Source organism: Sinohyriopsis cumingii, chromosome 18, assembly GCF_028554795.1.
Source record: "Sinohyriopsis cumingii isolate HCF-2022 chromosome 18, ASM2855479v2, whole genome shotgun sequence".
In the NCBI taxonomy this organism is placed as follows: Eukaryota; Metazoa; Mollusca; class Bivalvia; order Unionida; family Unionidae; genus Sinohyriopsis; species Sinohyriopsis cumingii.
This window is the reverse complement of record NC_142978.1, coordinates 75,886,799-75,900,571: the sequence shown is the minus strand read 5'-3', so window position 1 is coordinate 75,900,571 and position 13,773 is coordinate 75,886,799. Positions and strand designations below refer to the sequence as shown.

Here is a 13,773-nt window from a genome sequence, read left to right as displayed (position 1 = left end):
CTGTTTGTCTGTCTGTCCATCCCTGATCCAACTGTCACATATTTCATGTTTGGTCCATTAGTTTTGATGGATTTAATTGGGTAGGATGCTTTATATGAGGGAGATATAGGTAAAATTTGATTTTCAACATTATCTGACAAAATGTGATAAAGTTATGGCCCCAGGTGTTTGACTTCGGACCTTGATGTCAAAAACTTAGCCATGCTTTCTTCAATCACACTGTATTCATATTTGTGTTTTGGGGACGCATTTCTTCTTTAGATACAGTACCTGATAAGGAGTACACCCGGTACCTCACAAATCCGATCCTTAAAAAGCATTTTCTACATTGTTTGACTTGTTTTAGAAACAGAAGTGCTTAAAGAGTCGTCTGCTTGCCAAGGTTGAAATCAGACAGGAGTAATATCCACTTGGATGGAGGGATTGGTGCCCAATTCTCGCCAGCTATGCCAAGGTTGAAATCTGACAGGAGTAATATCCACTTGGATATTCACTTGGATGGAGGGAGTGATTGGTACCCAATTCTCGTCAACTGTGCCAAGATTGAAATTAGACAGGAGTGATATACACTTGGATGGAGGGATTAGTGCCCAATTCCTGTCAACTATGCCAAGGTTGAAATTAGACAGGTGCGATATACACTTGTTTGGAAGGATTAGTGCCCAATTCCCATCAACTATGCCATGGTTGAAATCAGACAGGAGTGATATTCACTTGGATGGAGGGATTAGTGCCCAATTCCTGTCAACTATGCCATGGTTGAAATCAGACAGGAGTGATATCCACTTGGATGGAAGGATTGATGCCCCCAATTCCCATAATATATGCCAAGGTTGAAATCAGACAGGAGTGATATCCACTTGGATGGAAGGATTGGTGCCCAATTATCTGGATCCAGTTCTTTGCATGACCACTATAAACATTATACATTCAAACAAAATAAGGTCATTGTTAATCATTCCCATTTAGACCTACAACTATTGGAGTCTGCAGCTTGTGGATCTGTTTGTGATGAGACAGAACACTAAGCTCCTGATCTCCTCCCCAGTCCCAGGTCCAAAAACTTAGGCTGCCATTGCTCTTTCCCTAAATTAGAACGGTCTTGATTTATATGCATTTCCCCAAACCCCTTGGATATCTTCAAAGAGAAGAAGTTACAGATGGGCTCCAATCACAGTCAAAGGCTATCATGCAGTGATTTCAGATAGAAAGAAGGATATAGGCCAGAACAATGACCTGTCCAACTTTCATACATTCTTTTATTGGTGTTAACTCCAGTCTTTGGCTCATTGTATCAAATGGAAGCTTTCATGGATTCAGAGGTGGCTCAAAAAGATACCCTTTGAATGACTGTTTAGGGACTCCATCATCAACTCTCATACAAAACCTTCATCCTAGTTGCTCTAACTACAGCAGGCAGAGTCAGTAAAGTGTGCCAAACTATCTGCTCTTCCACAATGTTGGTTTGGTTTCACTTATGACAGCCTTTGCTTTCATTGCCAGGAACAGTTTCTTGCTCATGTGGAAACAATCCTTTGTCTGGAAACGACCATCTTTAGACCCTTCAATCTATGGTATCTACAGGACCCTATCCACACTGTAAAATCATACAAAAAGCAAGCTGAGCCAATCAGAAGAGGTGTGTATTACTTGTTCTTACTACTCAGGAGAAAGAAGGAATGACTCAGGCCCTGTCATCCTTGACATGAAGAGTTATTTTCTTACCCAGCAAATGTATTGGCCCAAAACCAGATGAAGTTCTGTGAATATTGGTTGGGCTGTTGGCAATAGCATATTATTTGAGCAAAACTGTTTCCAAACTTGTCATTATCCAAGCCATAGAATGCAAGTCAGAGATGTACTCATAACATGTTATGATTGCATAAGTATTACTGGAAAAAATATATTTTACTCAAAAATAATGTTTCTAATTTAAATATTGTTTTTGGACATATTGAAAAGCAGTGTATAAGAAAATTTAATTTGTCATTTAATACTTAAGCCACATAGAATTCTACCAGAAAACTGGCTTTAGGCAGTGATTTCTTGTGCCCACAAGTGTATTCAGCATTTGTATAATAACACAATAAATGGTTACCATTCCTTTCAACCACTTAACCACAAGAACTAAAATTAAAACTTAAAACTTTAAATTTGTAATATTACAACAACTGCTTCTTCTTTTGCTACAACTGACCTATGACCTTTTGACTCCAAAATCAACAGGCTGCCTTATTATGCTATTAGTGCAAGCATCCACAAAGTTTGCTTATGATATGCGATGTAAAACTATTATTGTGCAGAGACCATTTTTGTTCTTTTGGCTTTAGTGACCTTAACTTTCAACCTTTTGACACCAAGATCATTTGGATTTTATCATACTCTGAGTCCACAAAGTTTGGTAGTTGTAAATGGTGGAAAATGTAAGTTATTGTGCAGAAAGCATTTTTATTTCTTTCAGTCGCAATAACCTTGCTCTCAGATTTTTGTACTCTTCTTTACCCCAAGTACAAGACATCCACAAAGTTTTGCAGTTGTTGATGGAGGACAAATTGAGTTATTGTGCAGAAACAAAACTGATAACAGACTGACATTATAACACATTATACTTTACATTATGACTGCTGTATACAAAATGTCCACAATAAATAAAACAACTTTTCGTTTAGTTACTTCGTCAAGTGGTGACAATTTCAGTATGGACCACCTAGTCTGGGACAGAGGGTGAATGAAAAGCTGTATTAAATTTTGAAATGTATTTCATTTATATATTACAAATATAGATTTTCTATGCCAGCAATGATTTTTAGTTGACTGTGCTAGTTACAGGAGTTGTCATCCTTTGGGTACATTCAAATTGCTTTCATCTGCACATCATTTTCTATCCTTCAGTTACTACTATCGTGGATTTCCAGAGAAACAGTGCTGGCAGTTTCATGTACTGGCACTTGAGGGACACATTCTTAAATACAGCCAATGTTTTAAAAACAGAGGTCAGATTGAGCTACAGAACACGAGACACAGATGGACTTCTATTTCACCTGAGTGACAGAGAAAACTCGAGGAAGTACATTCAGCTGCAGGTCAGTAATCTCCAGAGAGGACATTGGGGGGGGGGGGGATAGAGGTCTGTGGTTCCTTATCCCCTGAAAATGTTGGTCTGTTTGCTAACATGAAAATCATGCAGTCCTAAAATATTTCTTTAGATTTTGTTTGATCCTTAATGTTCCCAGAAAATGACTGTAATTGTTTCCCTGTTATAAATTCCTTGTGCTGTACTTGTCTAGAATCACTTAGAGGGTCTCAACTGACCAACTCCAATCAAAAAATTTATTAGAACATCTGAATTAACATCAGAGTTTGAAACTTTATAGATAGGTAATTATACCTAGAATAACATTAAAATCATATAGTTAACAGGAATTGTATAATTTTATGTGGTTAGTTTCTTAGCATGCTGAATTTTCATGTTAATAATAACATTTTGATGACTTTACTCAGAATATCCTATATTATTGTATGCTCATTTTTTTCTCTGTTATCTTTACATTGTCAGAATCGTTCAGTATTTTATGATATTGCACACCTTCATATTGCATTCACGTGCATAAAGGAACTACTTTCTATTGTAAACAAACAATTGAGGCAGATGCCAGCACTTTTGATTTGTAAACAAATCATGTACACTCGCGTAGTTGGCACTTCACGTTTTGGTTGATTAAATTTGTTTCTGAATGAAGTAAAGCAGATGTTTCATGGACTGCCACATACCAGCTGCTTTGGCACATTCCGCGTTAACTTTTTTGATACAATGTTTCGGATTTAGGTTAGTATACAGTAGACACAAGAAAGGATCCTTACAAATAACATACAAGTGACAAGACATAAACTATCTTCTTTAGCTGGTAATAAGAATGGCAAAAAATTATAGTTACAGTTTTGCATCCTGAATTTCCTCAAAATGTACTTTCTTAGTTATGCAAATGCAGATTACATGAGCCATGTCATAGGTTCTCAGTCTTGATTACACATTTCGAAATTGTACTGTAATTTTGAATATAAGTGCAATTACATCCTCCTTACTGCACTCAAAATGAAATAAGCAATTAATTCCATTGTGTCTTTTTTATAATTGCAATTGAAAGACTTCATATTTTTCCCACATTATGATTTCAAACATTCAATGACAGAAATAGAAACACATTTGCAGATCTCAACACGCTTCTCCCTTGCTTCTTCAATCATTTCATGTGGAATTATCACATATAAATCCAGTCCATAATCACGAAATTTCATAGAATAAAAAAATACCAAAATCTATTGATTCCAGATCAAATGGAAAAGTTGTTGCAATGCGCATTCATTCACAGTATGACTCCAAATTTAAATTTTAACTAGATCTCATTTTCTTTCGAAGTTATGTCGAGCACACAACTAAGTCTGAATTTATCTGGGTGGAGTTATGTGCACAGTAATAATGTTGTTGTTGTGTAATGATGAATCTACGCTTGTATATTTAGTTTGGAATATGGCATACATTCAGTTACTATGTTTCTTGTAGTGTATTTTGTTAATATAATTAAGCATTAGGTAGAATAAAAAAAGGGGCATATAGCAAAATATTACTGCATTTGTATGGGAAAATATGAACTCATTTTGTCAAATGGATATACTGCACTCCCAAGGTCGTGCAGTATTTACATCCGAAAAACTCATTCATATTTTCCTGTTCAAATGTAGTAACCTATAAAGATTTGGGAGCATTCATTTTCAGCTGGATTTTGTAGTTCAAAAAGATTAAAATATGTGAATATTTCTGTAAATAGTTTTTCAGTGGTTAAGTACATAGTTATTACTTGCACTTAGTTTTACCTCCTCTGCAACAAGGCTACATACAGTAAAACCTGGTTCAGGGGCCCCGAGTGGTCTAAAGCGCTCGCCGTTAAGGATCATTGCCATCTCTTCTCTGTCTGTGTGGGTTCAAGTCTCAGGTTTGGTTAGTGTGGGTATGTGAGAAAGTTTGCCAGTAGCTTCTTATGAGTCTGTGGTTCTTCCTGCTGTTTTCCAGGGTTCTTCCTCCACCAGTTATACTGGCCACCTTGTATTACCTATCTTGTGCTGAAAAATGGCATTAAACCCAACTACAACAGCGACATTAATTTAACACATATATGATCGGCAATCTGTTTTTATGCCTGCCTAGAAATTGGTTATTTTATCCTTGTCTGTCAGTATGCACAACCTTCATCTGATTTGTGTTTACATTCATGTCAGGTTTTAGGCATTTCTGTGCTATAATCATGTTTTATGAAGACATTTCTGGTTTTTATAAGTAACAATGATTTCTGAAAATCATTAAATATTTCAGGGAATCATTTCTGCTGTACATTTGTAGGATTACTACTCCATACAATGGTGGTTGATGATGCCTGGGGAATTTGTTTTGAGATAGTATTGCATGAAATAAAATATGAACAACTCGTGTTGTTTTTTGTTCTAATTGCTTAACTATTGCAATTTTTTCCCCAAGATTTTGATTTTCTTCACTTTAAAGGTCAGTCTGCACTAAATATAATTGCTCACCAGAGTAATCTGTATAAAGTATTTCCATTTTTTTAATATATAAAATACATTAAGTTAACTTAAATTCAAAGACATAAATTATTTTCCTCATCAAAATGAATTAGGTGTATGCTTTTTTCCATATCTTAGCAAAACATTGGTATTGTCATGAATAATTTAAAATGCATAAAAATAATAAAAATATCACTTTTATGCATTGTTGATTTGCAATATCATGTCATTGCAGCTTCAAGGCAGCAAACTTCAAGTCTCATATGACATGGGTGATTTTACTAACATCCTCACTCTGGCAAATGTCTCTGCTGGGGATGGCCAGTGGCACTTGGTCACATTGCAGCGCTTTGGGAAAGAGTTCATCCTGATGATGGATGGAGGAGAGGGGCGTTTTTACACAGACTCACTGGGACCTACTGTTGGACAGAATAGATTTGCCCTGAAGCAAGATCAAGTCTACTCTGGGGCGGAGCTGAGTTATAATATTCCATCAGCACCATCCTACATAAGAAACAATCTTGAATCTAGTATGCAGTATTTTTTGTTTGTTTTTGGTCTTCAGAAAATATTATATCATTTAGATTTATAACCACTAAACCACTAATTTTAACTCAAAATACTGTGAAATTGTTTAATTATGTGGAGATCTGTTTTCTTGTTTTGTGAAAAAATGACATTGTTTTTGGTGCTTAATCACAGATAGCGATGAAGTCTGGTAATTTTGGTTTGTAGTTCACACATTGAAAAGAAGCCAAATTGTTTTGGTTCTTGATTCACAAATTGGGAAGAAGTCTGATTGTTGTTGTTCTTAATTCACAGTTTGGGAAGAAGTCCAATTGTTTTTGGTTTTAACTTCACAGATTGGGAGGAAGTCAAATTGTTTTTGGTTCTCAATTCACAGATCGGGAAGAAGTCAAATTGTTTTGGTTCTCAATTCACAGATTGGCAAGAAGTCCAATTGTTTATGGTTCTCAATTCACAGATTAGCAAGAAGTTCCAATTGTTTCAGTTCTCAATTGACAGATTGGCAAGAAGTCCAATTGTTTTGGTTCTCAATTCACATATTGGGACAAAGTCAGATTGATGTTGTTCATAATTCACAGATTGGGAAGAAGTCTGTTTTAACAGCAGAATCATTATTTGTTGTGTCTTTGAACTTTATAGCTGCCAGGAATCCTGGAAATTATTATATTTGTAGCATTTTGCAAGAGACTTTTGAATGACGAGACTTGAATTTTCAAATTGTATATCTGATACTGACTATTATAATAAAGGTTATGGTTTACTGATCTGACCCTTAATTTCATAGAATGTTTCAATGTGCTGACTAATTTGCTAATGTAAGTTGTCCATACATCCATTAATATTTCCATGTTATCATCTACGAGATTTCATTTTCTTTGATATGGAGATATTCATGAAACTTTGCAGGTGATTGCTATACCTCTTAACATTTTCAATATTGAAATATTGGATGTTATATGTACTTAGTTGGTAACTTATTCTTAAGGGCATTTCTGAAGGTGACTTTCAAATTCAAAATATCAAATCAATACAGGAAGTTTGAAGGGCTGAACTTTGTATTGTTCTACATTGCAGCCTGTATGAATGATTTGCGTCTGGGAGCCATAGACTGGTTACCTATGAAAACTGATGAACTGAGTTCTAGTTCAGTAGCAGATGCTGTAAATAGCATAAACACAGTGACAGGATGTGTGAGAAATGACTGTACAGTTGCCTCGTGTAGCCGACCATTTGTCTGTGTTCCACTCTGGGAAACATATGAGTGCAGGTAAATTGACTCATGTACTGAATCTGAATAATTCATTTTACTCTATTTTTATGGCTAGCCCTGGGAGTTTGGCAGTCAATCTGCGTCTTAGCATAGAGAATACTGTAGCAGATTTGTAGCTTTGTACCCATGTTGTACTTACTGTAATTCCAAGTGCTGCCACATGCAAGAACTAGGGGTCATTAATTAATGGTTTGTTTTTATTTTTCTCATACCTTTTTAATTCTTTAAGCTCAGAGGTAACTGTACAACATCTGTACCGTCAGGAGGAATATGGATAATAAAGACCATTATATACATCAATCACTGCTCAATATGTGTCGTTAGAGATAGCTACTCTTCAGTTTTTGAAAACAGTTTTGAATTTCTTGGGTACTTGAAGTTAGGACGGGACTAGGCCTGTTGTTTAGCACTTAAGACTAGTGTTCAGTATACAGTAACTCATTAACCCCTGGAGGTTTTTGTCATTTTCGCCTGAAATGCAAATAGGAAACATTTTGGGGGATATTTCTGCATATATCCTAATACATCAACTGCCAAGAGATTTCCAGTTAACCTATTGCCGAATTGTGTTAGAAATGTCAGTCATTTTTCATTGGCCATTTCACTTGCGCATGAGCGGAAGGGTAAAAGTTGGATTTTTTTTTTTTGCTTAACAGACCCATCATTTTCATAACTAGCCCACTTTTCATTCCAAATGCCCATCTTATCCTACTTTTTGCTAAGGTTCACCTGTCTGTGTGCAGTTCAGACTGGTTTGCCTTAGATCTGAGGCCAAAAAGTTTAAAATCTGGGCACAAAATCAGATTCCCACCACAGGCAAATTTTGGGTGGAAAAAATCAGGTAAAAAAAATTAATTTTTTTTCCCTCTGTATTTTGTAGTGCAGCTAGAAAGTCCAGATTATTTGGTATAATTGTAGAGCTACATTTGTCTACCTTTCTATAATATCACCCACTTTAGTGTGTCTTAAATGACCTTGATTCTACAGAGCTCGGAATTAGGCTACAACCTCCTGATGTGTAAACGAGGTGCCAGGGGCTAATGAGTTAACAGTTGACATGGAGCAATTGAGTTGTTAGAGCTGAACATTTTTGGAACTGTTTTCTGTTTAATGCAGGAAGCATTTTGTTCCATTGTAGATCTCTAGAATGAGCATTATGTCAAGTTATTTAAGTAAAATAAATACAGCAATAGTTCAAGTCACTTTTTTCATTCATGAATGTGTCCAGTGGTATATATATTTATGTTGTTTGTCAGCTTTTCTCCATGAACATATCTTGTGTATATTTGTATTTTTTACTTGACCTTTGTCCAAAATCAAGTTAATGGGCTACCTGACTGGTGCCATTTATTTTGCAAGCAACATAATACATAGCTAATATATTTCTGTGATTATCGATTTAATATTTAGATTATTAATGGAGGTTAAAATGTATATTTAAATCTGAGTCTAGGACATTAGTACTTGTTGACAATTTTGAATGTTTTCGAAAGGAAAATGACGTACATCCTGGCTCTATTATTGTCATAGTTTTTTTTGTATTAGTGTTGTTTACATGACAAAATAACTAATTCCTACCTTAACATCTGAAGTGGAATCGGTCATATTGTTGTGTTCAGTTTTTTATTTGGGTGGATTTTTTATTTCACTCATTCATTTGGAATTACATAGTGCTCATTAATACTTCTAGGACAAAATCATTAATTTGGAATTATAGTGAATTCACTCAAGGACATTTTGGATTATATTGTTGAAATACATTAAAAGACGGTTAACACATCACCACATTCCAGGCCAATGGCACATTTGAGACAGCAGGCACATCAGCACATTCAGTATTGGAATTTATTTTGAACACCACTCAAATTCATTTTGAACTCTATACATTTGGACTTGTGATAGACCTTTAGGACTGTTTGGGATTTAATTCACAATGTTATAAGTTCTTTTTAAAGTTTCTTTTATTATTCTAGGGAAATAAATTATTTGTTGAATTTTACAAATCTTGTTGCTGTGTTTGCTGAGCGCCAAGTGAAGCAGCTGTTAGTACTATTTGTTTAATAAGTCTTTGGTATGACTCAGCTGGCATTTGAACCTGCAATCTCCAGCATCTGATGTTGACATTCTAATCACTTATGCCACCAGAGCATTATATATTCACATATTCAGTCTGGCACATAGTCCCCAAATTTTCATTGAAATACATGTAGACAGAACCATTTTTCTAAAGATTGTTCTACCTTTGACTTCAGGTGTGATGTTGGAATGGAAAAGGTTGGTACCACCTGTGTTCCTATCAATCCTTGCAATTCAAGTCCATGTCTTAATGGAGGAACGTGCAGAGTAGATGGGTCTGGTTTTACATGCACATGTAGCAATGACTGGTCAGGAAATCTGTGTCAGTGTGGGGCAGGTCTTAACACCTTGATTGACGGAAAACCATGTACAGTGGAAGTCGGTTCTGATAAGGATCAAGTTGCAAATGCAGGTCTCATTGGTGGTGTCATTGCAGCTGTTATTGTTCTTAGTAAGTGTTGGTAAAAACGTCTGCAAATAATGATATCGATGATAATGATCCATTTCTTCATCAAATATGTTACTCAATCATAATGCTTAGAATTACAATCACTATCAAATCCAGCTCTCCCAAGGTAAGGTTTTAGCTGCAAAAGTTAAAAGTTGTAACTAACATATATATGAGTCAAGCAGAGTGTTAGTGAGATGTAGAATGTGCTAATTTTTCAAGAATCATTACAAAATCTTCTGAAAGGACAGTTGACAGCCATTAAGACACTGTAATGAAGATTATTAAGAAGAATATCATGGTTCATATATTAATAGGGAAATTATTAATTGGGATATTCAATTTCAAGACCATCAAAATTTAGAATTGTCTCAAATTTAGTGGCTTAAGCAATATGGTTTCAAAATCGGCCTTTTGAACATCCAATATTTTTTTCCAAAACTAGATAAAATCAGATTACATCTATTAGGAAATAATTCAGTGATAACTATTTTTGCATTCATGCATGGTATACCATTTCAAAGACAGCTTGAAACTTTGTAGAAAGCAAAGAAGTCTGTTTTGTTGGTGACTTTAATTTCAGTTGGCTGTATGACAACAATCAGAGCTTGATTGAAACAGAATTTCTTGAATTATCAGCAGCAAACTAATGTATCAGCTAGAGTAAGAGACATCTGAAATACTAATTGATCACTTCTATTCTAACAATGCTGACAGTATTATAGAAGCAGCATTTACCCAATATGCCATAAGTGATCATTATCCTATATGCTGTACATGAATGTTAATTACAAAATGTAAACCCGACAAAGTATTGAATAATGACAAGATTCGGTGTACAGCTAAACCAAATTCAGAGTATTATAAGAAGAGTTTTGCTTTTTCTGGAGCCAAGCTATGGAGTTCCATTCCACCCTATATAAGGTCAGCTGACTCATCTAAAGGTTTTAAGCTTTTCAGTCAGCATCTTTGGAAACAATTATTGTTTGATTTTGTGTAATTCATTAGTACTCCTCTTTAAATAAATGTACTTTCACGTACTCAGAGTAATGTCTTACACAGATTCACTACTAATCTTCGTATGAATTCTGTATGTAATCGTCTTTAATGCTTTGTACAATTATATATTATATAGTAGTGGTATATCAGTTATCTGGTTTTTAATATCACTTTTGTCAAAAAACATCTAAACTTGTAAAAACTGCACATCATATAATGTAATTATAGAAGACGTCATGGAAGATTAGTTTGTTTACCAAATGAGCTTTTTCTTTAAATAAAGTCATTATTATTATTATTATTATTATTATTAATGGGCTTTCAGCCAATGAATGTTGTGAGCTTTGGGAGTTGAAAAACATTTTTTGTGTTTGTTTATTTGACACACTGTGACATGTCTGGCATGCCAGTTTGAGGTCACTTGTTTGAGGGATAAGCATCTTGGAAAAACAGATTCCTCAACAGGGCTTTCTACCATTGTCCAGTGGGCAACCTAAAGGTCAGACTTGGTTGACTATATATATGTAAACTCAAAATTTCTTTATTTTAGTGGTGTTACCAACAAATAAATGATTTGTTGGTTCTTAGAGTTTTAGGATACCTCCCAGATTTGAACAGGAAGGTTCTGTGGTCTTCACACTTGAATCTTTATTGGGTTTGGAATTTAATCCTCTTTGTTCTTCATTTGTCCTTCCATCCAGCACATGATCTCATTTATTATGGCTTGCTATGAAACTTTGTACTTGCGGTAAAACTTCAGTGACCTGTACTGTGAGCAACTGTCATTTACAACCACAATCATCCTGCATAGATTGATTTTATAAATGCACTGTCATGAGCAACTGTCTGTTGAATGCAACGAGTGACCACACTTTTTAGGCAAAATATGTGTTTGACACTTTGAGTGACTGCATTGCAAAAAATAGATCAATAACAACTGACCTCGACTGAATCACCTTGAAACTTGGGTTGTTACAATCATTATCTTTAGATGTGCATATCAACAAATCACTTTTGTAGTATTTATAATTGACCTTTACGTCTTGCAGCAAAGTGACTTGTAAGACAGAATCTTATGAGTGCAAGCTGTGGATTTTCTCTGGGATATTGTGTGTGTGTGTCTATATATATATATATATATATATATATATATATATATATATATATATATATATATAATCATTGAAAGATGCACATATTGACAAATTTTTGTGCCGCCATGATTTTTGCAAGAGTTATTATCCTTTTTGCAGTGTGCAACATAATTTTAGAATGCAGCTACTTTTGCATTCTGTAGAGGATTGCTGTGAAACAGTACTTATCCTTATTGTCATAAGACCTGCATGTGGTTTTTCTTTCCTTCTTAAGTCGAAGGTGTAGGGATGGGGTCTGAGAGAGGCAGTATTATGTTTTATTGAAAAAATTGTTTAGCATTTCTCCATCTTTTAAGAAATACAAGTGCAAAAGCTTAAAAAATTGTCCCCCACTACAACCTCTAAAGTCTTAGTATATCTGAAGCTTTAAACAACTGTCTCTTTTTGTCATTTTAGTCCTGATAATCATCTTGGTGTTGGTGTTCCTTCTCCGATATAGAAAGCCAGAAAAAGAACTTCTGGAAGATTATCCAGATGATGACATTCGTGAAAATATTATGTACTATGATGAAGAAGGAGCAGGTAAGATAAGTCTATGTAAAAATTAATGATTTACTTGTGTTGCAAAAAATAATGTTTGCGGATTATGCAGATGGATTTGTCAATAACTTCCATCAGGTTCATACCATTGGCCTGCTGAATATTTTCATATTACTGTCTATATTATGGTTATAAGTCAGGTCCAACTACAAACAACATAGACCTAGATCTGATGTTGCACAGTGTGCCAGAACACCAGGGTCTACGTTGTTTAAACTGCATGGACAGCACATTCTGTGACAGCTGACAGCAGATCTGTGTCTGCATTTTACATTTTACTGTTTTAAAAGTGAGTATATAGTATATGGAGGAATTAAAAAGGATGTGAAGAAAAAAAAAGATAATGGATAAAATATTGTAATAACATGGGTTTGACATTATTATTACATGGTAAATATTAATTGTAATTTTGTATTCCACCTAGATTTAAACAGAAAATCACATTTAACCTACATGGTAATATAAAATTGGAATCTGGTTGATGGAACACCAAAAATTGCATTTTAGCCAATCATGGTACATGCAATGGCACATTTGACCAAGCTGCCAGCAAAGATGAAGTTGATTGCTGCATAGGGCATAACAGCTACCAGATCAGATGTAAAAATCACAATGTGGTATTTCCTTGTGATCATGAAATACTGTGATTAGTGTTTATTTTGTAAATGTTTGACATTTTTTTTATAGCTCTACTGGTCACAGTCTAGAAGAACTTATGGGATATTCTTTTGTTTGTCATTCATCCGTCATTGACCTGTCTGTTAGCATACATTCATTTGTTACTGCTACTGCTCCTAAACTCATTGGAAGATTACCATGAAACTTCATACATTAATTACAAGGTCTAGTTGTAATAAATAAAAATTATGCCATTCAGACATCCAGTATTTCCACCAAAAGTGACCCTCTAGAAAATCCTATCTCCTACAGAACAATTGATCATATCAACATAATTATGGAAAGTAACGACAATGACATGGAACTTGCACAAAAAGACTTCTTGTGATGGTTGGTTGGACCTACATTAAAATGGCACTGAAAATTTGACCATATATTTGAAGGATTTTACATAATATTACCGTTATCTCATATTTCATAAACATTTTATAGAACTTTGTATTTAATCTTGTTTACATTTTATTTGGAAGTATTTATCTTCCTCTGCCATTTGGTGCAGTTCATTT

At 34.7% G+C, this 13,773-nt stretch overlaps 1 protein-coding gene across 1 annotated transcript in view; it reads left to right on the top strand.

The window, feature by feature from the left end:
* Positions 1-13,773, top strand: part of LOC149777011 (neural-cadherin-like) — a 134,070-nt gene that overhangs the window by 108,695 nt on the left and 11,602 nt on the right. The window contains exons 29-33 of the mRNA XM_089941760.1: positions 2,893-3,083; positions 5,810-6,104; positions 7,177-7,369; positions 9,625-9,899; positions 12,446-12,571. Coding sequence (XP_089797886.1) covers positions 2,893-3,083; positions 5,810-6,104; positions 7,177-7,369; positions 9,625-9,899; positions 12,446-12,571 — 1,080 coding nt within the window. The remainder of the gene's footprint in view (positions 1-2,892; positions 3,084-5,809; positions 6,105-7,176; positions 7,370-9,624; positions 9,900-12,445; positions 12,572-13,773) is intronic.